This window comes from Osmerus mordax, chromosome 4, assembly GCF_038355195.1.
Source record: "Osmerus mordax isolate fOsmMor3 chromosome 4, fOsmMor3.pri, whole genome shotgun sequence".
NCBI classification, from domain to species: domain Eukaryota; kingdom Metazoa; phylum Chordata; class Actinopteri; order Osmeriformes; family Osmeridae; genus Osmerus; species Osmerus mordax.
Genome location: NC_090053.1, coordinates 11,100,846 through 11,126,158, shown reverse-complemented (window position 1 = coordinate 11,126,158; position 25,313 = coordinate 11,100,846). Strand labels below are relative to the sequence as shown.

The window sequence follows — 25,313 nt, the reverse complement described above, 5'->3', positions numbered from 1 at the left end:
TATTTGACGTGAGGACATCAAAATAGTGGACCAGTGAAGCTATGGAGGATCTGCGGGCGTGCTTGGACTGCACTGACTGGGACATGTTCACGACTGCTACCAATAGTCTGGATGAGCTCACAGAGGCTGTGACATCATACATCAGCTTCTGTGAGGACTGCTGTATACCAACACGCACCAGGGTAAGCTACAACAACGACAAACCCTGGTTTACAGCTAAACTCAGAAGGTTGAGGTCAGAGAAAGAGGCCGCGTTTAGGAGTGGGGACAAAGACAGTTTCAAGGAGTCGAAGAACAGGTTTAGCAAGGCGGTGAGGGAGGCTAAACGACTGTACTCAGAGAGGCTAAAACACCAATTCTCTGCAAACGACTCTGCTTCTGTCTGGAGAGGGCTCAGGCAAATTACCAACTACAAGCCCAGAGCCCCCCACTCCACTAACGACTCCCGCCTGGCCAACGACCTGAATGAGTTCTACTGCAGATTTGAAAGACAATTGGACAGTCTTGAACTACCCCTTCCCACCCAGGAGGCCTCCCACCTCCCCCCCTCTACAGTGACAACTCTCTCCATTCAGGAGGGTGAAGTTAACAGACTTTTCAAGAGGCAGAATCCCCGCAAAGCAGCTGGGCCGGACTCTGTCTCTCCAGCCACCCTCAAGCACTGCGCTGACCAGCTGTCTCCGGTGTTTACCTACATCTTTAACACCTCCCTTGAGACATGCCATGTGCCAGCCTGTCTCAAGTCCTCCACCATCATCCCTGTGCCCAAAAAGCCAAGGCCAACAGGACATAATGACTACAGACCCGTCGCCCTGACCTCTGTGGTAATGAAGTCTTTCGAGCGCCTGGTGCTGGCACACCTTAAATCCATCACTGACCCTCTACTGGACCCCCTGCAGTTTGCCTACAGAGCCAACAGGTCTGTGGACGATGCAGTTAACATGGCCCTCCATTTCACCCTACAGCACCTGGACTCCCCAGCATCCTATGCCAGGATCCTGTTTGTGGAGTTCAGCTCTGCCTTCAATACCATCATCCCCGCCCTGCTTCAGGACAAGCTCTCCCAGCTGAACGTGCCTGATTCCACCTGCAGGTGGATCACAGACTTCCTGTCTGACAGGAAGCAGTGCGTTAAGCTGGGAACACAAGTCTCTGACTCCCGGTCCATCAGCACCGGATCACCTCAGGGCTGCGTCCTTTCTCCTCTGCTCTTCTCCCTGTACACCAACAGTTGCACCTCCAGTCATCCGTCCGTCAAACTCCTGAAGTTTGCGGACGACACCACCCTTATTGGGCTCATCTCTGGTGGAGACGAGTCTGATTATAGGTGGGAAGCGGCCAACCTGGTGACTTGGTGCAGCCAGAACAACTTAGAGCTCAATGCTCTTAAGACAGTGGAGATGGTTGTGGACTTCAGGAGGAACACAGCCCCACTCACCCCCATCACCCTGTGTGACTCCCCAGTCAACACTGTGGAGTCCTTCCGCTTCCTGGGCACTATCCTCTCCCAGGACGTCAAGTGGGAACTGAACATCAGCTCCCTCATCAAGAAAGCACAACAGAGGATGTACTTCCTTCGGCAGCTGAAGACGTTCAACCTGCCAAAGACAATGATGGTGCACTTCTACTCAGCCATCATTGAGTCCATCCTCACCTCCTCCATCACCGTCTGGTACGCTGCTGCCACTGCCAAGGACAAGAGCAGACTGCAGCGTATCATCCGCACTGCTGAGAAGGTGATTGGCTGCAATCTGCCTACCCTTGAGGACCTGCACACCTCGAGGACCCTGAGGCGAGTGAGGAAGATTGTGGCCGACTCCTCCCACCCTGGACACTCCCTGTTTCAGTCACTCCCCTCCGGCAGAAGGCTGCGGTCCATCAGGACCAATACCTCACGCCACAAAAACTGTTTCTTCCCTTCCGCTGTTGGCCTCTTCAACAAGGCCAAGGGACCACACTGACTCTAATGACTTCTTGCTTAAAACACACTGCTTTTTGCACTGCATTACAATAATGGTATCTTGTACATTTGTATTTTTAGTAATATTTGTATTTTTGTATTTTTATATTGTAATTTACGGCAACTTATATTTTATTTTATTGTATATTTAATTCTATTCTAATCCCACTTAGTACTGCTAGTTTATGTACCCTTAGTATAGATAGTCCACATATAAAAATTTTAGGTATATGTTTATTGTATGCACCTTCCTGCCAAAGCAAATTCCTTGTCTGTGCAAACTTTCATGGCGAATAAATCCCATTCTGATTCTGAAGAGCGAGTGGGGGTGTTAAAGTATTACGCTCTTACTCATTGTATAACGGTAACAGGTGAATTACCTATTGTTTTATTTGAAGGTAATACGGTTCTGACGTAATGACGTTACGCTGTGACCTAATTGTATCGCCACATGGTACTGAGCTCATGTTGATGCTTGTTGGAAATGGTTCTGTTGAATGAAGCTATAAAAGAGAAGAATAAACTCTGAGTAACATTTTTGTTGTTTTCAACTATGTGAGTGATGGTGAATTGCGCACCTGAATTCAACAAACATTCAAAAAGCATTGATTTGGATAGTGAGCTTATTTTTTCTGGGATTATCAATCTAAATGATTGTACTGACTAATAAAGAAAATTGTTAAAACTGAAACTTTTGATTTTACTGGGGCACAGCAGATTTAAACTGGGGCATGTGCCCCAGTAAAAAGGGTCTAACAACGCCCCTGCTGTCAACGTTTGGGTACAAAAATCTGGGTACTGCTGATGTTTCTCATTGGCTGGCAGGTGGCATTGAACTCTGAACTCGAGACAGTTATCAACTTGGCAAAAAACCTTCCCCCATATGCCTGCGCCTTTGTCCATTAATTGTTTATAGCCTAGTGGGACAAGTTATCCCTTACTTATTAGCGTGACAAATACAAGGTTATGTATTGTGACCTTTAATTTTTTGTGAGCGTGTGAGAAATGCTTGAAATGCATTTGCCGTGAGACCTGAGAGCCCTGATTATCATCACCTTCTTCTCTTTTCCAACTAGGCAACGGAACCTTGTTTTATTTGTAATTTTCATTTATTATAATTGAAGATTTTTGACTATACTCATAACTCACAATCTTCATGCTACTACACTGCCACCCTGAATTCACTGAACCCAAACAACTCTTGTGCTTTGTCCTTCATGTTTTGCTTGAAAATCAGGTTTCCTGCTTGACCCCCCTGGGCTAGGTCTGAGTGTTTGGGCTCTCCATATCTATGGGTGGTGCTTCGCTGTTCTATCTTAGTGCCTGGTGACTGGCTCCAGGGTCATTAGTGTGTCTTTTGTGGTTGTCCTTCTCAGAGGTATCTGTTGAGTCTTCTTCCTCTTGATCACTTCTGTCATCCCCATTAAACTGCAGGAGAGAGAAACAGAGAGATGGGATGTGAAAGAAGCTCAGTAAGAAAGGAAGTCACACATGGAAACGCCTTCACATAGAAACACACACACACAAACATACGCTGTTGGTGAGTAACTTGTAGAACATGTGTACTATCAGTGCGGCCCAGTAGAGATGTAGCATTTGCAGCAGCAGCAGCATGGCATTGAAGAAGTAGTAGCCAAAGAATGGGGGGTAAAGCTCCACAGGATACACCCAAGTGCAGTGGATCACCCTTGGACAGGAAAACACACAAGCGTGAATAGGAGTTCAACTCAACTGAGGTTGCGAAGGAGAGGACCACACCATAACTCCAATCTGCCACCTCATCTAATGCAACTGACCGCCATACCAACAACACACCTCATCCAATGAGTAAATCAGGACTGGTGAATGCAACTGTAGTCAGTTAAAGTTGCCATTTGACCACAAACTTATTGTCCTGTCCAAGCTCATTAGTGAAGAGTTGGTTTATGGTGTGGTTCTTGCTAAGTCATGGCTGGGTTAAGATTGAGTCATGGTTTATACTTACCAGAATGGCAGGATGATGAGTCGTGTCACCATGAAGACTGTAGTGAACAGCACAAACACAATGTTGCAGGTCCACTCCCACTTGGCATAGTTAAACATCTTACCTACCTGTGAGAGTGGGAGAAAAGTAAGCAGACATTGGAAAATTACTGTCAGTGGTTCAGCCTACTACCTGAGCGTGACACATACACCAGCCAATAGCATCAAGGGACTGACCTCCAGCAGCCAATCAGAGGAATCGTGCAGCACCATGACAACAGTTCCAACGCGGATATAGTTTGAACTCCAGGAGAATGCCAACAGAGTCAACGTGGCTATATGATGAATGACCTGCTCTCTGAAGTCCTACACACATACATACATACACGCCAAATTGGGGTCACCAACACACACTCAAACATGCCTTCAGGGTGGGCCTGGGAGGCAGGATTTTAACACACGAACCCCTCAAAAATCTGAATATCTCAATCTAAAGACATACCAACCAACACAAACTTACCTTACGTTTAACATCGAATGTGAGGCTGAGAAGAAGAGAAAAGTAGAAACCAATCTCCACCATGTAATACCGATACTGAGATGTCAGCATTGACTACACATACACACATATACACAAACACACATACAGAAATACATACAAGTTTTCATGTTTCTCTGGTTAGCCATAGAGGTTTAGACTGACAGATTGTATTTCTTGTTTGTGTGTGTGTGTGTGCGTTTGTGTCCGTGTCAGTTACCTGTTTAGGGAAACCAGCCCAAACCTCCCTTAGGTCATAAAACCATGGTTTCTAAAAAAAAAAGACAGAGACAAGTTAAAAAGTGGAAGTGATAGAAAAATTATTGAAGGACTATACAAGGGGGTAACTGTAACAATCCATGCATGTCTATGAAGGCAGTTCTGCAGTAGAGCACATGGGGAAAGTCTGGTGAAACCCTGGGAGGTGGGGTCTAGAAAACAAGAACAGGAGAGGGAGACAGAGAGACCTTGACACAGCCACAGCCTACATTATGTGGTCACATGCAACAACAAAAAAAGTGACGTGTGCGCTTGGGCACAGAACCAAGGAGCCATACTCACATCATATAAAGACAACAGTCCTCCTACAAACGCACTCAGGTAAAACACAAACCTCCAGCTGGGGAGAGACAGCCACAACACACCATAACCATACAGATACACACAGAAGAAAACCATGCTCAAACACACATATGCGCACAGTGGTGTCTCACCTGGCTTCACAGAACTTCTTGCAGAGGCCTGGTCGGTCCTGGTTCCTCCTCCTCCTGAACCAAATGTTGACACGCCTCTCGGACCACCCAGTCTTCTTACACAGAGCCCTCACATTCCCCTGGGGGGTGGAGGGGGGGTCTGTATCATACATTCTCATATAATGTTCTCTCTGATAGTAGCAGGTCTAGCTCTAACTAATATGTTGACATCTGAAATAGGTACTACTAATCCAAAATGGATCAATAATACAAAAATATGTTGTTTTAAAATGACCACGGTGTCCCCCTTTCATGTAGGAGAACCTCTTTGGTCAGAGTAGGGCTGCAGGCGGGTCCTGTACCTGTGTCGGGGTTCGTGATTGGGTGAGGAAGTAGTGTTGAAGGAGGAGGTTGTGTTCTGCTGTGAGATGTAGCCTATCCCTGAGCCCCAACAGTCCAGCCAGAGGGATGGCTATGTACCTGAAACACCACACGGCCAATGGGGAACATCACCAGGCAATGAGGCTAAAGGAAATTAAGAAGAGACAAAGACTAACACACATGAGTAAACAGCACACACCTTTCAAACAGGTATCTGATGATGAGCAGGACAAAAGCATAGGGTAGGGCAGCGTGCAGGTGCGAGGGTTTGGCGTAAACCCTACCATCTCTGTCCTCCAGGTCTGACCAGCTCAGGTTAGCTGGGAGCCACAGGCGTTCCCACCACAACCACTCACTGATGCTCTGGACCATGGTATAGGGAAACAGCCTGTGGACACAATGAACCCCCAAACACATCCTGCAGGTTAGTGCAACACTGTCAGAACAAACCAGAGTTATAAAGATAAATGATCCAGCACCGGAGATATGCAGAGGGAAGGGAAGGGTGAGTGATATGGGGAAGGACACACAGATAATGAAGAGATAAAGCACGAGAGGTATGGGCCATAAAGGGAACTAAAGATAGAATGGAGATACAAGTATTGGCTTTCTTGGACTCTTGGACTATTGATGAATGAATGAGATGAAAGCCAGCTTGGTGAAGCTGGCATGTCTGGACTGGACAGTATGTGGCGTGAGCTGTGGACCAGACAACAGATGGACAGACAAAAATACAGAGTGGGAGAGGAAAGAGAGGAGGGCGGAGAGAGAGAAAAGTACATTAACTGTCAAGTTTTTCAAGTGAAATGTCACTGAAATTGGACGCAGGAACACACACTAACATGATGGTTAAAGAAAAACAGATACATACCTCCCAATGGTCTAGTGTGTGGAATACTGTGTTTGCTCCGTAAAAGGCCCTGTAAAACAGTCTGTCAAACACCTCCACCCGATCGTAGTGAAAATATGTTTCTCTTGCCTTTGGTCAGAGTGTTGGTTAATGAGCACGCAACAAGGAAACATGTAACACACCAAAGGTCTCCCTTGAAGTCCAACACAGAATAGAGTAATGACAATCCTCGGAGTATGTATTTATCAATGTTGGTGTGGGTGCATCCATGTGTCTGTTTGAATGTGCTTGTCGCTGGAAACTCACCTAGTAAGCCGGGCTGGGATACAGTTCTCTTGGTATCACGTTCTCCCTCTAACTCCACTATCCCACATTACACATGTTCACGCCCAACTAGAAGCCTGTCATAGGCTAGCTGTCTCTGGAGTTAACCTGTCACAAAGCTTTGTGGCTTTCACAAGGCAGGCTTGCATGAACTTGTTAGCCTTCGTACTTTCCGGGGGGGACCAGAGAACGGGAAACCTTCTTGCAAAAACCCACAGACACCAACACCTCCAAAGTTGTCTTCTCACCCTTTTACTAAGCCATTGCTAAGTGTTTTCATCTTGTTATGACCAAACGTTTAGAGCTACAGATCAAACAGATGTTCCAAGATTCTATGTAAGCTTTGTGAACATTTGAAAGTATGCCCATTCAAACTGCCAGGACAAGGAGATTTGTATTTATTTATTATTAGTTTGACCCAATTTGGTGCTTCTCAAACATTTGAGGGATTGACAAGGCATGCCCTTTTGACACCACTTGGTAGAGAAAAAAGTAATCATACTTTGGATGTATTCCAAGCCCTTTTGATTTGAACTGGTCAACTGTTCAGCTCTTACTGTCTGTGGGCCTCAATTCAAACTGTGAAAGGCAAATAACATAAAGCTGTTCATTGAATAGGTGAGCAACCATTTTCCCCTCAGAGATTTTTGAAAATGTTCATTTGGGGACAGTACATTTCATTTACAGATAAGACTAGTGGTTTCCGAACTTGTCTCCAATGATGCTGGGTCACAGCAGACATAAAAGCATAAATTAAGAGAGGTTAAGAGATGTTTTTAGTAGGAACAGTCTACAGGTTAAGAATCGATGATCATGTATCCATCAAGTATTCATGTTTTTCTTTTATTGCTTCAAACAAAACATGCAGTAGAGTGTACATAACATAGTAGACAGGAAATGTAGGTACTGCACACAGTACTTTTTTTTGTCAATAAAATCTAAAGTAATCAAAGTAACAAGCAGTACTGTGCTCAATGTACTGAGTACTATGCACAACAAACTGTGACTTGTGTACAATATATTGTGTTCTGTGTACAATGCATCTAAAACTGATGTTCTTCTGTGAAGTATTACAGCAAAGCAGAAGATTTAATTTTGGATTCTTTCAATAAGTTTGGCTACTTGGCAACGTAGCTAACTTTTTTTGTCATAGCTTTTCAGTGTATACACAACTTTACATGGGAGGCTGGACCCTTCTTTTGTCTTCATCACCTTTGTGATTTTAAACACCTCAAAAGGCGGTATCAGAACCTCTTCCTCATGCGGAAGTATAGAGTATCTTCCAAGGGCTGCACCATAGAGGGTTCGAATGTCAAAGCAAGTCACATTCCCAAAACGCACAGCTGATATTTTGTTTTTTGAACTTGAAGTAAACTGGCCAAATCGAATCTTGGTCCCTATTTCGCCTTCGAATTCATCTTTGGTTCCACGGAAGGTATTCTGCTTAATCTTAAACCATTTTTTTATATTTCTCTTGTTCAGCTTTTTTAAGGCTCTGGTTAGGAGGAAGTGGAGGGAGTGGTACTGGTACTCAGACATGTAGTTTGCCTTGCCATAGAGGGTTGCGTTATTGAAGGTTTTGTAGACATTCTGGAATGGGTTGACATACACACGAATGGCCATGGCCTCCATTTTATCAAGGGGACCAGACGGATTTTCATTTTAGTAATTCTCAGCTTCCTTCCAAGCTGTACTGAAATTCAAGCACATATTCATCTCTTTAGGTAGGTATTTCTGCTGGACTTTCAGGAGCATCTGTCTCTCACAGCCCTGATAGTCGTCGTCTACAGATTTGTTGGCCATGTCCAGAGGGTATATGGAGACAAGATTGGAGCTGGCTTCACGAAGAATGTGCTGCACTTCAAGAAGAATCAGGAAGAGAACCCATTGTACATCAGACAAGGGTTCAGACATTTGCGAGCAGTCTAGAATACAGTCTAGAAGTTTGTGAGCAGTCTAAAATACAGTCTAGAATTTTATGAGCAGTCTAGAATACAGTCTAGAAGTTTGTGAGCAGTTAGAATACAGTTGAAGTTTGGGATTTATCTAGAGTAAAGCTTAAATGTTGGTGATCATCTAGTATACAGTCTAGACATTTGTCATCAAGATCAAATAGTCAAACTTACCCTTTCTAAGTCTCCGTTTGCTGTCCAAACACCCAAGACATACAACATGCCAAAGAGCAGCTTCTTTTTTGTCGCCATGACAACGATAAAAGCATAAAACTGCAATACAACGAAATCCTTTGGGATTTTAAGTAATTTAAGAATTTAAGTCAAAGCAGAGAAAATACTTCACTGGTAGGGATATATTTTAGTCAGTATAGTTTGTTTCTGTCTTAATCTGCATTCTAAATGGGCCTATATACACCATTGATGGGGCCACATATCACAGCCCCGCCTCCTAATTTCTGAAGAAATGCTCTATAATTAGTAACATTCACTCCAACCACTACTTGTACACATATGCACAAACACGCAATGAAGAATATTTTCTGTATGCTTAAAATGTTTTGGATGATCAGAATTTGCAACAACATGACATAGACACGTTTGGCTTCTAATTGCTAATTGTGCCTTCAATTTCAGAGACATAATCATAGATTCATTTGATTTTGATATTGACAGTTACTTTTAACACATACACAAGCCAAACACACTAACAGGAAACAGAAAACTTCTGTGTGAGAGGCAAATGCCATACTCTATTCTTGAAACATCGTTTGATTGCAATTTGTAGGTGAATCATTTTTGCCCATCAGTGCATGCACTAATACTGTATAAAAACACACTGCAATGGTTGTAAGAATGACTGACCTGCAGCCTGGCTTGTGTAATGTTAGTACAGGCTTTAACTGTGGGTTTGGATGTTGGGCTCTCATGTGGTTCTTATTTGATCTCATAGAAAAAAGAGAATAGGACATACAGTATGCTCTTTGACACACTCACTCAAAGTCATGTCATTTGGGTGACAGTTTATTCATATATTTTCCTAACACAGAAAATATTGCAAATATAGTTTAGCCTATTCTAGGAAATTTCCAATGAACACAATATAGTAAGCTGCTACATATTTCTGTATGTATGTGACTGATTTGAGTGGAAAATGGTCACACCCATCAATGCATTGAACCATTCAATTAGGCTTGTCTCTGCACTGCAGTCGCAATCCCAAACTGAGATTACAACATCCTTCTGACTTGATGGATAGGAAATTATAATGGTCTTAAACTGATCCGTTTCAGCACCAGTTATAGTAAAAATATCAAAAGATGGAATCAATACATTTCCTTTTTTATAAACCGAAACAAATGTGTTGGTGGAGTTTAATTGAAACTATGTGTAAGTCACTGAGACCATCTTTCCCCGCTTCCATTGAAGGTGCAGTCAATAACGGTCGGCAGGAAATTCAAGGCATGGAGGACAGTGGTGCGAGTTATATCATCCGCATGTATACAGACATACAGCCTCGATATTATCTTCACTCACTTTGTATTTTACTTTTTTTATTGTAATCTACTACCTTGGTGTTATATTTGATCTACACTACAAAAAGCCATAGCAGTATAAACCAGATTATGTTCTTCTTAGTGAGGTTAGGTAGATCCATCTGCAGCTTGTTCGGACGGCTTTCAAGTCCCGAACTCTCAAGCTTGTAGACTTCATCCGACCTAAATGTGTATCTTCTACACATTGATACAGTTATTTTGAATAATATTATTGTCAATATTATTGTCTCGAAGCAAAACATCTCCAAATCAGGTAAGCTGATTGGCAGGAACAAGTAGTTAAGTTGTAAAAAAAAAAAGAAAAGTTGATTTCTTTTGATATATGGTACATCATAAGGGCTTGATTCCACACTACATACATGCTAGTGATTCACTGACATAACATCGGACTTACACACACACATAATACAGACACACACACACACACCTGGATCGTTAGTATAGTTTAGAATAGTATAGTTTCCAGGATGACAATGTGACGACAGAAGTACTGAACTATTACCTTTTCGGTCAAGGCCTTGGTAAACCCAGACTGATTGCGAGGCTTCATACAGTGATTTGGCACAGTCCTATTGCAAACCAGGTGGTGGCTCCACATAGGTTTGCACACCATGCTCTTTGCTGGATTTACTGAAACATTTAAACAAACATCAGCCATTAATATTCTGGCAAGATTATTCACTGTGTCAGAGAGTGGATTTAAATACCCCAACATATTCCGATTTCTAAAGCACATACTATCCCTTCCTCTGCATTTTACAAGAAAAACAAATAGCAAAAAAGTGTTTTTATTTCATTGTGTTTTTCTTATGAATAAAAGTAGTTGTTTTCATATGATCAAAATACATCATCTTAATAAATACAACTACAAGCATATCTGTATTTTTCAACTAGGTTATGCTGTAAATATGTCATACTTCTTCTGGCCTACAGGGAGCAGTGTTTTGCGTGGGGCTGAGTAGCAGAGCAGCAGTGACTAGGGTGATGGCTGTGGACAGAAACAGTAGAAAAAGTCTTTGTTTCGGTCTGAGAGATCTGCAGTCATGGCAAAGAGAGTTCCAGGGCTGTTCTAAGGTGTCAATCGCACAACTTTATCCAGCAGGCCATTCCTAACCCATTCGACTGGTGTCAATAAAGGAAAATATCTAGAACTTTCCTATCGAAAACTGGAAGCCCTTAGTGGCAAGGTATCAATGTTGCACCTGTCACTTCTCCAACAATGGAGTGATAGGGGGTGGGGAGTTAGACAGCTCAGTTGCTCTGGCTGGGGAGTCCAGTTTTACAGAGATGGAGGGGGGGAAGGCTGCAGGGGAGGAGACGGGGTGATGCTCCAGGCACACGGGAGACTCAGCTGGACCATCATCCTCTACTCTCCACCCACCATCATCCTCCACCCCTTCCTTGCTCTCCTCCTCTCCTTCCTTCACACTGGCGTGTCCCGCTTCAGTTCGCTGGGGGATGGGGGGACACAGTCTCCCAGCTTGGTAAAGCTTGTGGATTGGCTGGGCTTGGCAGAGCTGTCCCCAGCCTCAGGGCCTCTCGGGCGGGCAGGCAGAGTGGAACAGCGACCCTTAGCTCTTGAGCCTGCCTCTCTCCCCGGTGGCCCCTTGAGCATGAACAGTTCACTGGGGGAGAGAGGCTTGGGCAGTGTGGTCGGAGGGTTGGCAGGAGGGGACTGGAGTACATGTGTGGGGGAAAGGGGAGTGTTTGAGAAAGACAGGGGCTTGGATGTAGAAGGAGCCAGAGAAATGTGTAGAGGGATCAGAGAGCCCTGTGCGGACATCTGCTGAAACCTGGTTAGACTGGTGGAGTGGCTGGGACGGGGTAGGCTGTGCCCAGATTCAGGGCCTCTCTGGCGAGGAGGCAGTGTGGAGCTGCGGGCTTTGGACCTCGAGGCTGGGTCTGTGGGAGGAAGGCCTTTAAGGGAGAACATTGTGATGTTCTGAGCCATGCCTGCTGGTTCTGAGCTTGACTGGAGACTGTGGAGCGAGCCTGCCTTGGACAAGGGGGCTTGACAGACCTTCTGGGAGTCTGTGGTAGGCAACTCCATGTCTGAATCTGCATCCAGACAAAAAAGATTAAAACACTTTGCATTAGTGCATATATACTAAAAGGATTGATGAAATACTTGATAAAATATTGAAGTCAAGAGAAAGCGTGGTCAACTCTCAACTTACCTAACAGGCCAAGCTGATCCATGAAAGCATCCAGATCCAAACTGACAGGCAGCTCTTCCTCTGGCTTCAGTTCCAAATCTTTGCCCTCTTCTCCTCCTCCTTCCTCTCCTCCTCCTCCTTCCTCTCCTCCTCCTCCTTCCTCTCCTCCTCCTCCCTTCTCCACCCCTTCCTCTTTGTCTTTCTCACCTCCTTCATGAACACTTTTCTCTTCCCCTCCTCCTCCTCCTCCTGTATTTCCTTCCTCTAACACGTCTCGGTCTCCTTCTTCTCCTTTATCTCCTCTGTCTTCTGCCTCCTTTCCTGCCTCCTCCCCTCTCTCGGCTCCGAAGTTCCCAGCAGTCTCCAGGCTGTCGCATCTCTGCCGATAGAGTCTGTCCACTTCTAGCTCGTCCTCCTCCTCCCTCTCCATCTCCTCCGGAGCTTCCACCACGATGTCGATGGTGGGCGGGAAGCGTGGGGCGGCGCACTCGGGGGAGCGGCCTCTGGGACGCCCGGCATCCTGCTCGCCGCTCAGCAGCAGCTCCATCAGCAGCATGTTCTCCTTCTTCAGCTGCTCCCTCAGCGAGCGCGGCACATCCGGGATCAGCCACGCCACCAGCATGCTCAGGAACATGGCCAGGTTCTGCAAAGACATGGCACAGTCAAGAACAGACCGGATTCTCCAGCCGTAACCGTTCTAGATTCCTTCTAGAAGGGTTGGAGGAGGAGATATGTCAGAGTTCATGGAGGTTCTCTCTAAGGTTATTTCCCCTTTTAGAAAGGTGACACAATTCAGCACTTGTCCCTTTGTCTACCTGGAAGAAGATGACGAAGGCCAATCTGGCAGCTAGGACAGACCAGTACTGCTTTGAAAAGGTGTATGCATCTGATGCCCATGGAGGATCCCTGTAGTCTTTATACCTGGGGGCACAAGGAGAGAGGGAGTGGACAGGAAAAGGGGTAAGGGGAGAGGCATCATTAGTCTATAAAATAAACTGTCTCCAACACAAGTTCCTGAATCCTTTGATGTGACAAAGGAATGACTTGACCAAGTGTGAAGTAATTTCTCTCTGAACATAAGCACAAGATCTAGGAAGGTTCAGAGGATGGAGGGTGGTGGTGGTGGGGGGGAGGCTGCCTGACGTCCAACCTGCAGATGGAGACTCCCTTCAGGAGGGTGGAGGTGGGCGCCGTGCCCGGAGAGAAGTTACTGATGTTGAAGTAGGCGAGAGAGTGCTCCGTGTAACCGTTCATGTTGCCGTTCTGGCTGTACATGAACTGGTAGACCATCCTGGGGATGAACTCAGACGTGAAGGAGATGACAAACGCCTGAGGGGAGAACCAGGTGGAATAAGGAACAACCGTGGCTCGAGTCCTGAACAACCTCCTCATATAGTCCATAACACTGCTTGGTCTATAGTTCTCCGTCAGACGGGTCTCTATCTTGAGCATGTCAGTATATATCAGAAACTGTAGAGTTACACTCCTCACCCCTGTTGGCCTACAGCTATGGGCAAATCCAACACACCTGCTCGGCAGCTTCAGGAAGTCAATAAGTTTAGGACAAACACATTCTGTTGGCCCGACCAACTGTGGATACTTTGTCAGTCTCCTCTTTTCCACTTACATTTGTAATGACAGAGAACTTGCTGATTCCACACAGAATGTTGTACCAAATCCCTGGAGAAAGCATGCGCACAAGAGAGAAGAAAAGGGGAAGGATGACGAGTGTGCATGAAAAGAGAGAACAACAGAGAAGTGTGTGAAAGAAAGTGAGCATTCGCATGCACGCACGTGTGCCAGGTTGAGCCATAAAGAGGAGAGGAAGGAGTTGAAGAGTGTAAGAGAAAATGAGGGTGTGTGTAGGAAAGGGAAGGCACAGAGACAGAGGGTGAGTTGAAGTACTAGGAAAGTTGTTCACATATACACACTTCTGTACACAGTGTGTTAGTGTGTGTAGTCTATGATGTGCACATAGTCCTGCACTGGGTCAGTCGGTGTGTCATGGTTGTATTTTGGTTGTAGTTTTGACTTGGCATAACATGCGTAGGTAAAAGGAAAAAGTTGGTTTTATATCGTATGAGAGAAGAATTGTAGGTGGTTGTGTTGTGGTTGTGCTGCGGTTGTGTTGTGGGTCAGCACCTATGTCTTTGCAGCGCACAGCATCCGGTCTTCGGATCTCAGTGACAAACTTGGCAGCGTCGAGGCGAATCTCAATGACATTGTTGAGCAGAGCAAATACAGGAGCCAGAGGGAAGGACGCGACAAATAGAGAGACAAATCCGTACTGGATTACTGTGGACACACACACAAACAAACAGATGAACAAACACACACTTTAATACACACTCGGTGCGTGAGTGACTAATAATGTGAGTGAGAGAGTGAGTGAGCGAGTATGTGGTGAATGATGAGAGAGAGAGAGAGAGAGAGAGAGAGAGAGAGAGAGAGAGAGAGAGAGAGAGAGAGAGAGAGACAGAGCAAGACTCACTCATCTCCATGTACTCAGGGCTCAGGCCTTCAAAGGGCTCCAGGGCGTGATCTTTGTCCCACTGCTGCTTGGGTCTCTTCTCCTCCTCCTCTTCTTCCTCTCCTTTGGCTTTATCCTTCTCTTTCATGGTTCTGTACATCTTTTTCAGCTTTCTGCAGAGAAGCAAAAGAAGATGAGCACATGCTGGGAGAGTGTTAAAGATAACATGTAAGGAATCACAGCTGGAGCTGTAGTTGTGTGTGTGTGTGTGTGTGTGTGTGTGTGTGTGTGTGTGTGTGTGTGTGTGTGTGTGTGTGTGTGTGCATTACAAGATGGGGAAGTTCAAACTCACGGTATAACTATTTCAAAGACGTTGTTTTGGATGAGCTGTTTCCCCAGCATGATCATACTGAGCTGGATACAGAGCTCAATAAGACAGCCTGGAGGGGCACACTGCAGAGACACACACGTTGCATCTTTCACAAACACACGTACTCTGGAACAGTTGTGTCAAACGTAAGTGTTTGCATTCCCCAACCCCTTTTTCCCCATTGTAAAGCGAATTGTATTTCCTCCTGGTATGAAATGCGCTATATAAATAAAGTTTGACAGTGGAGTGGTGTGTGGTGTGGTGAACTTACCTCCTCCATGCGGAAGTCTCCGAAGATATAAACATAGTCCCCTGGTCGCCCGGAAAACCTGCACAAAGGGAGACCATGGGAGGATGGAGAGGAAACAATGGAGACATTTTTGGAAGGACAGACAGGCAGGCAGGCAGACAGGAAAGGTGGGTGGACAGATGGAAGTGCAGGTGGACTGTAGGACCCACAGACTGACAGACATACAGACACACAGACCGAAGGGCAGACAGACAGACAAGAAAGTGGATGGACAGGTGGGCAAGCAGACAGACAGGCAGACAGACAGAGAGACAGAGAGAGAAGGGTAGACAGATAAACAGACAGACCTGCCCTTGAAGAAGGCCACATAGAAGATAGGTGCAAAGGCGTTCATGGACTTGAGGAAAAAAGCCTTCAGGATCAAGCGCTCCTCGAACTCGGCCTCCGTTTTAGGGATTTCTGACGGACAGCAGACACAACCACGCACATCACAAGACAGATCCACAACCACGCCAGTCAGAGGATGTTAAATAGAATAGCATTACCCAGTTCAGTTAGCCAGACAGCAATGGCTCCATAGATCTCATCCAGCACCAACACCACCAGCAAGTTGATGATGATGGCTGTGGTGGTGACGGTCATCCTCACACTAGCCTTGGCCTCAGGGTCAGGGTTCATAGACCAGCTAGCCAACGTGGAGATACGATACATGATCACACCAAACACTGCTGAGAACGTTACTCCAATCTGGTACCACACAAATAGAGACAGGTAAGGAAAGGGCCGTTAGAGAGAACAGCTATGGTATGACGAGATGTCTAATATAATAGAAATATATACATGTATTAATATTACCATAAGCAAAATAGTGGAGATATTGATAAGGTAACCAGGGAGACGATCCTCAATAGTCAGAGACTCTGGCTCTCTCTGACGGAAGAAACACACATATTACTTGAGAACACACATATTGAGAGACTGTTCTGGATCATGTTTCTCTCATAAACATAAAACATCAAACAATCCCTGCAGACATAAATGAACTGTGCTGAATGTGCTCAAATCTAGGCTACGACAGACAAAGAAATACATCTTCAAATGAATGTCCTCCTGTCATAATGTGATTAGTGTTTACATAACAAGTAGCGTATTTAAATAGTAGACTATCATTTAGAGAAAAGGACAGCAATAACCTCCTCTGTAAGCAGCTCTCCCACACCTCCCTCCCTCTCTCTCTCTCTCTCCCTCTGTAATCTGGGCTAATCTGAGGCAGGTAAGCAGCTTTGGGCTCAACCACCCGGAGAAGAAGAAGGGGGTTTCCTCTTCATAAATAAACACAGCCACACATAAGACTTCCTTCCTTCATACCTCGAACATGACATTTTGAGGGTTTATTTGGCCATAGCTACACTAAGCATGAGCAGAGTCAAATGTGTTCTGGTGGGTTGGTCTGGAGACATTTCATGTGTTACAGGCTTACTCTAACCCTCTATTAAGCAACTCCCCTCTTCCACTTCTCCCCCCCCCCTTTCCCCCCATGCTCCCTGTATGCAGTTGTACCTGTGAGGCCAGCATCTTGTCTCTCTCTCCGCCACCTCCTACTTCCTCCTGCTGCACGGAGAAACCATGTTACTCTCTCTCTTTCACACACACACACAGACACCCCCCCAAATCTTATGAAAGACAAAGTAACAAATCCATACATTGCTCTTCCTCTTTTTTGTTTTCATCTTCTGTTTCTTCTCCTGTAGAACGGTTTCATACTCAGGCCTCGGCTCGTCCTGAAACACACACACTCTCTCTTACACGAGTATTCCATTAACGTAGGTTAAAACACAGGACCTTTGTGGTGTTATTGAAACTGAACAGAATTGAGTGTGTGTGTGTTAAGATGTCTGGACTGTAGCAAGGAGATCTAGACATCTACAGTATAAAGTATGTTACACTCAATGTAAATACAGTAGAAATCCCCTACCTGCACTCTCTCCTTCATGCAGCAGGAGAGCAACAGAACAACAGAGACAGACATCAACATGAGTCATCACATTCTCCTGACCAGGACTGTGTGTGGGGTGAGTGCTGGCACATGTGTATGCCCTCATCGTGTGCTGTGTGCTGTGACCCCACAATCTGAGCCTCATCCAGTTAGCTCACTGCTTTAAGAACATTCCAATCTCATTATAGGCATGTGCTGTCAGCGGTGTCAGTGTGTGTGTGTTGGTGGAAGGGGGGGAGGGGAGTGTTTGAGCTGGGAGGATTATTTTGAGACCACCACAACTTTGCACTTTTGACCCGAGCTGTCCCCTGCCCTTGCCTGTCATATGGTCAGGATGAGAGAGCAGGATTAAGAGCGAGAGAGAGAGAGAGAGATAGAGAGAAAGAGGGAGATGGTGTGTGTGTGTTTGTACCTCCTCATCCTCCAAGCTGGTAAGGTCCCAACTGTGTTTCAAGCACATCTGCCGCCTCTTCCAGTGTTCAAGAAACAGGGCAGCTACACACACAGGAACACACACACAGAACATGACACATTACACACACATGACCCCACCGTACACAGACACAATACTTAGCACCAGAGATTATTGTTATCACATGAACAGAGGGACTACAGGGACACAGTTAAAGAACAGAAGGGATTTTAGTGAGGGATGTGTCCACTTAGATCCAATTCTATCTTTACCCCAGAGGGACATGAAAATCGCAAAGAGGACTGTGGCTCCGTTGTCAAACAGGTAGGAGGCCCTGGCCAGTGAACACACTGAGCTCAGACGCCAGTAATCACACACTCCGTCACACAAGGGACACATGGTGAAGTTTAGACCGTCATCACATGTCTCTTGACTGCAATAGAGATGCACACACAAACACACACACACAGATGATGGAACAAGAGAATGTTAATGATGAAAGGTCAGTGTTGCGTTTCCAATGTACCGTTTATGTGTATGTGTGTGTCTGACAGAGAGACCATGCACATGTTCGGGTGCCTGTGTGTACCTGGGCACGTTGGTGTCGACCGTGAAGCAGCCATAAAGGAAGACGATGACCCCCAGGACAGAGGGGGGGATGAGGAGCTGGGTGTAGACCCCCAGCCAGGCGAAATACAAACCTATCTGCTCCCCAAAGTACTTCCTGTGGAGAAGGGTTTAATCCAGAGTTAATACAGTCGGGGCCATAAGTTTTGGCAATGGCAAATGTAGTGTTTCGCAAATTTTGCTGGTTCAGTATTTGAGGAAATTTTTTTCACGTTTCTACAGAATACAACAAGGCCCATTTCGTATTTTTTAAAGCTTTTTGAGGGCGAACATTTTCAATTTATGCAAATAGTCCCATTTTTTACAGCAGTCAATCTGTTCTTAAAATCCAATCAGAATGACAGTGATTTCACCTGGCTAGAACTAGTTCACACTTTCCCCTGTGCTGATGATATGACTTACTGAAATTATGTTAGCAGTCATTTTATGCCAAGACCCAGCAAGCTTTGCAAACACAAAATGTATGTCACTCCCAATACTTTTGGCCACGGCTGTACAATCTTACGGTACATGAACTGGGTTATCTCCCTGTGTTGCCTAGGGCACAGAGACTTCCACTTCTGTTTACTCAATGTTCGGCGGATTGCGTTGTGTAAAGAAGCAGCTAATTCTATCCGTAGCTAATTAGTGATAGTGGTCATTATCAGGAGCACACAGAGAGCGCTGTCTGGTTCATACCTGATCAAGTCCACAGGCTGGTACTTGTGCATGACTCCATAGTTGGCCCATTCCTCATGGAGGAGCTGAAACACACAAACACGGACTCGGATTAACAATTAGTAGAATTAAAGAGCAACTATGTTTCTGTACTGTTGGAGTGTGCTAACCGATAACCCCTGCTCAGCCCCAGATAGGAAGTTCACCTGTCGATCATTGCGTTGATCTTTCCCGCCTTTCCTCGTGAATGATCCCTGAGGAGAGAGAGGCCAGATTGTCACACCTATGACATCTAATCCTCTAAGTCTGACCTTCAAGTCCTGATCTGACATTGGTTTCTAGAAAAGGAGGCATGATGATGATGGTGTGATTGTACTCACATCATGTAGAGGGAAGGCAGAATCGTAGACACCATTAGCCAGTAATGCTGTGATGCCTGTGAAGGAGGGTTAAACACGGTTAGACAGGCCTGATGCTCCTACTGCTTTGACCCATGATATCATGTAGACAGTAGAGGTGCTGAAACTATCAGATCCAAAACACTCAAATGAGAATGTAGGAAGCATATATGATCAAACATAAGACACTCTACTTGCTCCCTGATATTTAATACAGTGGAACATGTATTGTCATGTTCCACCAGAACATGACTGTCATCTTCTTGTTGTTCCGGGATTACAACGGTACTTAGGAATGATTGGCTGGACCTGATTTTTCCTCCAAGATCACAATGACTCTTATTGAGAGACTTGTTGCTCTTGATGGTTAGTTGTAACTGACTTAAAACTTTTGTACTTGCGGTGTAATATATTTTTGTTGTTTGCTTTTTTTCCCACAGGTACACCCTTGCACTTTTTGAGGTTCATGTTGTTTAATTGTTTAACTGTAACTTGTTCAACTACATGCTCTCATGGTTCTTCCCTCTGGGATTTATTTCGTTTTCACAATGTATGCTTCATGTTTTGGCTACCCGCAATGTTTGGGGCTATCTCGTTGTTATGATCAGTGACCTATGCACATTTGTAATGCTCTCTTTTGGAAGTCGCTTTGGATAAAAGCGTCTGCTAAATGCATAAATGTAAATGGAATGGAACAACTTTTGGATCTTATACATGTCATCATTTGGATCTGAGAGACTCACCAGTGGTTTGGCAAATTTGTGTGCAGGTAATACGTGACAATATCTCAGCAACCTAGACATGGTCACAGGCACAAATGGAAGACAGTGTATAAAAAGAGTGTGAGACTGTCACTGTAGTTGTCTGTGTGGCTCTCATGCTTCTGAACATGGTGTGTATTTGTGGCTGTATTTATTGTTCCTTACTATTCTGCAGCGTGTGGCACTGTCAAATAGGGTATCTGTCGACTCAATGTCAAACCTGCACAGAACAAAAGTAAGCAGAGTGAGATTTGTGTGTGTGTGTGGGGGGATGTAAATATGTGTGTGTATATTGTGTGTGTGCGTGTGTGTATGAGCATGTCCAGGTATTTACAGGTGTAGTTTTTCTCGGAGGAATGGGTGTGTGAGCGTCTTGGAGCGTGTCTTGGTCTGTGTGTTGGTGTTGTTCTGTGGGTCAGGGACGTCGGGTTGGAAGGGCTGGTTCAGCATGGTCCACAAGGAGATCAGAGACCCGGCAATGCCCGTTCGCTCCCGCAGCTCGTAACTCTGACGAATCAAACAGCATGTCACATGATCAAATCCGTCCAATGATCCCACCAAACCCAAAATAAACAGCCTGTGAGAGCACTTTCTATTCTCTTTTCAGTATTCATTGGGTGTACTGTGGTATTCAGCCATGAACTAATACAATTCTATTTTGTGATTTAGACATATTTGAAATCTCATTGACTGGTGTTTTAGGGTGAGTGAACTTCACAGTTAACATGGGTCAAGTACAAACTCACCTTCTTTACCGGCACTTTGATCTTCTGAAGCTCCGCCTCTCGGCTGAGTGTAGGCCAGGGAACGTGCAGCCGAATAAAACCTATTCCTTGTGACTTAGTCTAGACACACACACAGACACACACACACAGACGGAGTCATGATATGGACATATCCATGATAGCCAGGAATTTAAGATAGCCAATGAGATCTATGACCTTGATCTGTTTTGGCACAAGGTTCCAGTTTTGCACATACGTACACACTTGGCCAACTAATGTAAGAAATAGAGTAGAAAAGGCATCTAAAACAAATAGTGAAATATCAAGGATAGCATTTGTTACATACATGTTTGTATAAAAGGTTGCCTGTTCCCTTGTTCTGTTGGGAACTTGTGAAAACATATTTAGAGGAATGAAATACTAATTATGCAAGTATATTCATTTTCCTAACATAGATAATTAACTGAACAAATGTGCTTTCGGAAAAGTAGGCCAGGGCCCACTAATACAAATGATTAGCTGTACGGCTAATAATTTGGCATCCTCACACTTACTCAATACCAAATTCCCCCCTGCCAACCTCCACGCGCTTGCTCACACTCACACACACACTTCCAAGTACTGGATCATTCTCTAATGAGGTTCTATAATCTGGCGTTTGACTCTATACTAACTGTCAACAGTCTTAATCCCCAACCAAAACAGCACATGATTTCCCATGTAACCTTTACAACATATACACTGTACATAAGCCACACTATCTAGGCGAAGCATGGAATTGTATTTTAGTCCCAGTGTGGAGTCTCCACTCTGGTGGAAGCCCTGTTATTTTTAGTAAGCAACATGGGTAGTTGTCAGTGATTAAATCCAACCAGGAACTGCTTTGTCAGACAAAGGCAAAGGAGGATCCATAGTCCTCACGGCAACAATTCAACCTCTGGCTCTGTTGAGTCTCTGTGAATAATCACAGAGACAGTGGCTAATTGGTCTGATGGGGGAGACATGACCCTTGCTTAGGCGATAATTAGAATCGTAAATGACCACTCCACATAGCTCCTTAAGAGTTGTTCTGGTAGTGGCCATGATGATAAAGAAAGCACAGTCCATGTAACCCACACTTACAGAGATCCTAGCTGATCAAACAAACGCACACAGGTAAACACACGCGCACACACACAGGTAAACACACACACACAGGTAAACACACACGTAAACACACACACTCACACACAGGTAAACACACACAGGTAAACACACACACAGGTAAACACACACACAAACCTCTTTATCTCGTTCAATCTGTAGTCCAGCCTCCAACAGTCCATATTCAAACTCTTCCCTGATGAGGGCCTTTTCTTCCTGACTCATTTTAGACTCCTCCCCCGATCCATCCGGCCCCACCCCTTGCCCCTCCCCCAGCTCGGCATGTGCATCAGATCTCACAGCTGCTGGCATTGGCAGACTCCCATTGGACACAATGGAAAGGCGTGGTTGGGAAGTCCGCCTCTTCTTGTAATGATAGGCCAGAACGTAGTCCACCTTCCTGCGTCCATCGGAGAAGAACAGTCCACGGCCAAGCTCTATATTGGACTCCTGCAACATCACAAAGATGACCCCTTCTGGATGATCTTGTTGTGGAATGGTGAGACTCAGGGTTCAGGGTAATGTGTGCCAGAGGGAGAGGTTAAGGCAGGGATAGGCAGAGCTACAGACTGTCAGTGTGGAGGGGCCAGTACACACACCCATACGGTGATGGCCGTCTCTGTGGCTGGAGGAAGAGTTTAGGAGGGAGAGCTTACTGGGCGAACTGGAGGTTTTGGGAATGTGGGAGTGGAATATGGGTGAGAGAATAGGAAAAGGTTTTGGGGAGGTGTGAGGAGTGTAGGGAGAGAGCCTATGTGGAGAGGTGTAAGAAGTAGAGAGGGGAGGTTTTGGGGAGGGGTGAGGAGTTCAGCGGTGAGGTTAATGGGGGAGGTTTGGGGAAGTGTACGAGGAGTGCAGGGTGAGATGCTGTGTAGAGATGTGTGGGGAGCAGAGAGGGGTGAGTTTATAGTGTGAGGTTTGTGAAGGAAGGCGTGAGGAGTGGAAGAGAGGCTATGTGGACAGGTACAGAGGTGTGTAGGGGGTTAGGGTTGGGGTATAATGTCGTACCATAGGGAGCTGGTCTCCTTCAGAGTTGGGGTTGGCATTCGGGTTTCCATTGGCTGTGTCCGCCCCCAACTCTGAGAGTGAGCGGGCGAGTGAGAGCAGCTTCTCGGACTGGATGGATGACGACTCACTCATCCCTGTGGCAACACGCATTCGCTCTGTCCCGTTCCATGCTTCTGTAAGAAGGGACACACACACAAACATACACATTATATACTATAGATTGCGGTACAATGATTCAGTTGGGGCAAATTATATCTAAATGTTTTTGCATTCAGAATACATTTTTATAATAGTGCAACCTTGCCTCAGACTTGCCGTTACTTTATCTTATATGTTATATTTTATTGCATACTGTACAGTTTTGTTAGTATTTTGAAGTATATTGTTATAAATATCGTACTTTCTTTTTTAACATTTCGTACTTTTTATAAAATTGTTAGGATGTTGTCTTTGTTGTTTTGTTTTTTTTTATACATTTGTTCAAGTCCAGCTCATCTGAACAAGATCTTTTTCTAAGTTTACGGGAAAGTTTCAAATGGCAGGGAAAGTTGATAGATTAAATCAACACACCATCTTCTCCACCCTTTCTCCTTCCTCTCTTTTCCCCATTCTTTCTTTCCAGAACCTGGACCAGTAGTCATGCATGGCGTCCATGAGAACATAGCTAGTTGATCCAAATAACTCAGAGATCTTGTTTTCCTAACCAAACAACCTTTTAAATAATGTAACCTCTGGCCATGGTGGTATTCCACTGAAAACACATGGTGTCCATTACCTAACCAGACACACACCCAAACAGACACATCTGCCTGTGGTGGCTGGTTTAAGCAAATTGTGCCTGCGCACACACACACACACACACACACACACACACACACAACACACACAACACACACAACACACACCCGCTGATCCAGGTTTATCAGTTAGTCAGCAAACACAAGCCCCACACATAAATAGTCAATAACTAAAGGAGAGGTTAAGAGGTCAATCAAGTCTAAACGTCAATCCTCATTTGAGACGTAAGATGGGACTCAGCCATAAGTAACACAAACCTATCTACTTAACTAGGCAGTCGGAGAAAACAAACATATCATGCCAATGTGTTTCTGGTCCTTGTAAGCGTCTTTTCACTGTCCTTCCCATAGACGTGACCTAATGGACGCGGTGAGGTCAGCAAACAAACCCTTCTGCACTCAAGCCACACATGCATTCACACACTCACGCGTTAATACAGACACACGCATACAAATACCTGCTCTGACAGGTGCATGCACACACATGTGCTCTCACACACCACACATTAACCTTTTACTCCCTCCTGTAAAGAGGTACAAAAGATATAGGGCAAGAAGAAAGGGGACTCCTGGAATAGATCAGATTACACAAACACTGCTCCAAACTACTAGCTCGATCACAACACTTTATAAACAAAATATAGCTCACTCAACTCCAGTGTGATTTATTAAAAAATTAATCGTGTCTGTTCGGAGAATAATCCAGACATTGACCCTGTTCTGCCCTATTGAACTTCAGTTTAGCAACGAAATAGCTTCTGGATTTAATGACATGTGGGTAACTAAGTATGTGTAGTTGGCTAGCATTCACCAAAACAATGCAAATCTTTTATTTAAAGCCGCAGAACACAACAACACGCTCTATAAATACGTCTTTAATTAAACGCTCAGGGGCGCAACAGTTGTCTGCACGCAGATGGTCGGATCAACAACCCCACGAGCACCTGGCGCATACCACAGTGTGAGTCACCGCGGGTAAGGATTTAAATTTTAGCCATAATAAAGACATTTATCGTCAATTCTCCTCATTTTCTTCGTTAAACATGCCAAATAGAGGAGAGAGAGCGAGATAGAAAAGGTGCGTACTCACCAGTGCCACTGGAGAATCTGTTCATCGCCATGGAGTTGGAGAGAGAAGCGCGAGGCGCAGCGCTGAGATGGTTGAAAATCCGCGCGCGTTCCCGCACCAGGCTTAACGCGCGCGAGCAGGGTGGCTAATTCCCTTACAATTCGAGGGATGGAGGGGAATTATAAAGGTGTGTTACTGTGGATGGAGTGTGCAATGGCACAAATGAGCTGTTGTATGTGTACCATACCGAACCTTATGT

The 25,313-nt window shown here is 45.1% G+C and overlaps 2 protein-coding genes and 1 pseudogene across 5 annotated transcripts; all 3 read right to left on the bottom strand.

Annotated features, from left to right (window-relative positions):
- Positions 1 to 2,988: 2,988 nt before the first annotated feature.
- Positions 2,989 to 6,718, bottom strand: cers3b (ceramide synthase 3b). 4 transcript variants are annotated; one of them, XM_067234462.1, is made up of 12 exons: positions 6,690 to 6,716; positions 6,405 to 6,453; positions 5,733 to 5,921; positions 5,515 to 5,632; positions 5,174 to 5,292; positions 5,022 to 5,079; positions 4,681 to 4,731; positions 4,443 to 4,535; positions 4,160 to 4,288; positions 3,945 to 4,051; positions 3,494 to 3,647; positions 2,989 to 3,388 (listed from the first exon to the last, which is right to left on the bottom strand). In XM_067234462.1, exons 3-12 carry the CDS (start codon positions 5,903 to 5,905, stop codon positions 3,272 to 3,274), a joined length of 1,119 nt encoding a protein of 372 aa, XP_067090563.1. In that variant the 5' UTR covers positions 5,906 to 5,921; positions 6,405 to 6,453; positions 6,690 to 6,716; the 3' UTR covers positions 2,989 to 3,271. The 4 variants fall into 4 exon arrangements, with proteins under 4 accessions (XP_067090563.1, XP_067090564.1, XP_067090562.1 ...); XM_067234463.1 differs by lacking the exon at positions 6,405 to 6,453 and having other exon boundaries at positions 6,690 to 6,718; XM_067234461.1 differs by lacking the exons at positions 6,405 to 6,453; positions 6,690 to 6,716 and having other exon boundaries at positions 5,733 to 6,041.
- A 1,078-nt stretch (positions 6,719 to 7,796) lies between these two features.
- On the bottom strand, positions 7,797 to 8,911 carry LOC136942510 (erythroblast NAD(P)(+)--arginine ADP-ribosyltransferase-like; annotated as a pseudogene).
- Positions 8,912 to 11,019: 2,108 nt separating this feature from the next.
- ano2a (anoctamin 2a) lies at positions 11,020 to 25,129 on the bottom strand. The gene is made up of 29 exons (XM_067234249.1): positions 25,076 to 25,129; positions 23,189 to 23,361; positions 22,319 to 22,630; positions 21,059 to 21,157; positions 20,647 to 20,819; positions 20,478 to 20,532; positions 20,295 to 20,346; positions 19,534 to 19,589; positions 19,360 to 19,407; positions 19,175 to 19,239; positions 18,459 to 18,593; positions 18,142 to 18,302; positions 17,870 to 17,952; positions 17,437 to 17,448; positions 17,165 to 17,242; positions 17,022 to 17,069; positions 16,317 to 16,391; positions 16,007 to 16,208; positions 15,809 to 15,920; positions 15,483 to 15,540; positions 15,194 to 15,294; positions 14,863 to 15,014; positions 14,514 to 14,666; positions 13,999 to 14,051; positions 13,522 to 13,700; positions 13,187 to 13,292; positions 12,579 to 13,014; positions 12,393 to 12,536; positions 11,020 to 12,273 (listed from the first exon to the last, which is right to left on the bottom strand). The coding sequence occupies exons 1-29, from the start codon at positions 25,104 to 25,106 to the stop codon at positions 11,639 to 11,641; spliced, it is 3,987 nt and encodes a 1,328-aa protein (XP_067090350.1). The 5' UTR covers positions 25,107 to 25,129; the 3' UTR covers positions 11,020 to 11,638.
- Positions 25,130 to 25,313: the final 184 nt, after the last annotated feature.

What these genes read in the sequence shown, in the direction of transcription:
- cers3b (XM_067234461.1), bottom strand. Translation starts at nt 5,950, where the DNA reads ATGTGTTTGGGGGTTCATTGTGTCCACAGGCTGTTTCCCTATACCATG. An exon ending in AAGAAGTTCTGTGAAGCCAG is followed by an intron (nt 5,080 to 5,173) that starts GTGAGACACCAC and finishes GTCTCTCCCCAG; the next exon opens with CTGGAGGTTTGTGTTTTACC. An exon ending in GACTGTTGTCTTTATATGAT is followed by an intron (nt 4,732 to 5,021) that starts GTGAGTATGGCT and finishes TTTTTTTTTTAG; the next exon opens with AAACCATGGTTTTATGACCT.
- ano2a (XM_067234249.1), bottom strand. Translation starts at nt 25,106, where the DNA reads ATGGCGATGAACAGATTCTCCAGTGGCACTG. An exon ending in GTGGCCTTCTTCAAGGGCAG is followed by an intron (nt 15,541 to 15,808) that starts GTCTGTCTGTTT and finishes CCCTTTGTGCAG; the next exon opens with GTTTTCCGGGCGACCAGGGG. An exon ending in CCCTGAGTACATGGAGATGA is followed by an intron (nt 14,667 to 14,862) that starts GTGAGTCTTGCT and finishes GTGTGTCCACAG; the next exon opens with TAATCCAGTACGGATTTGTC.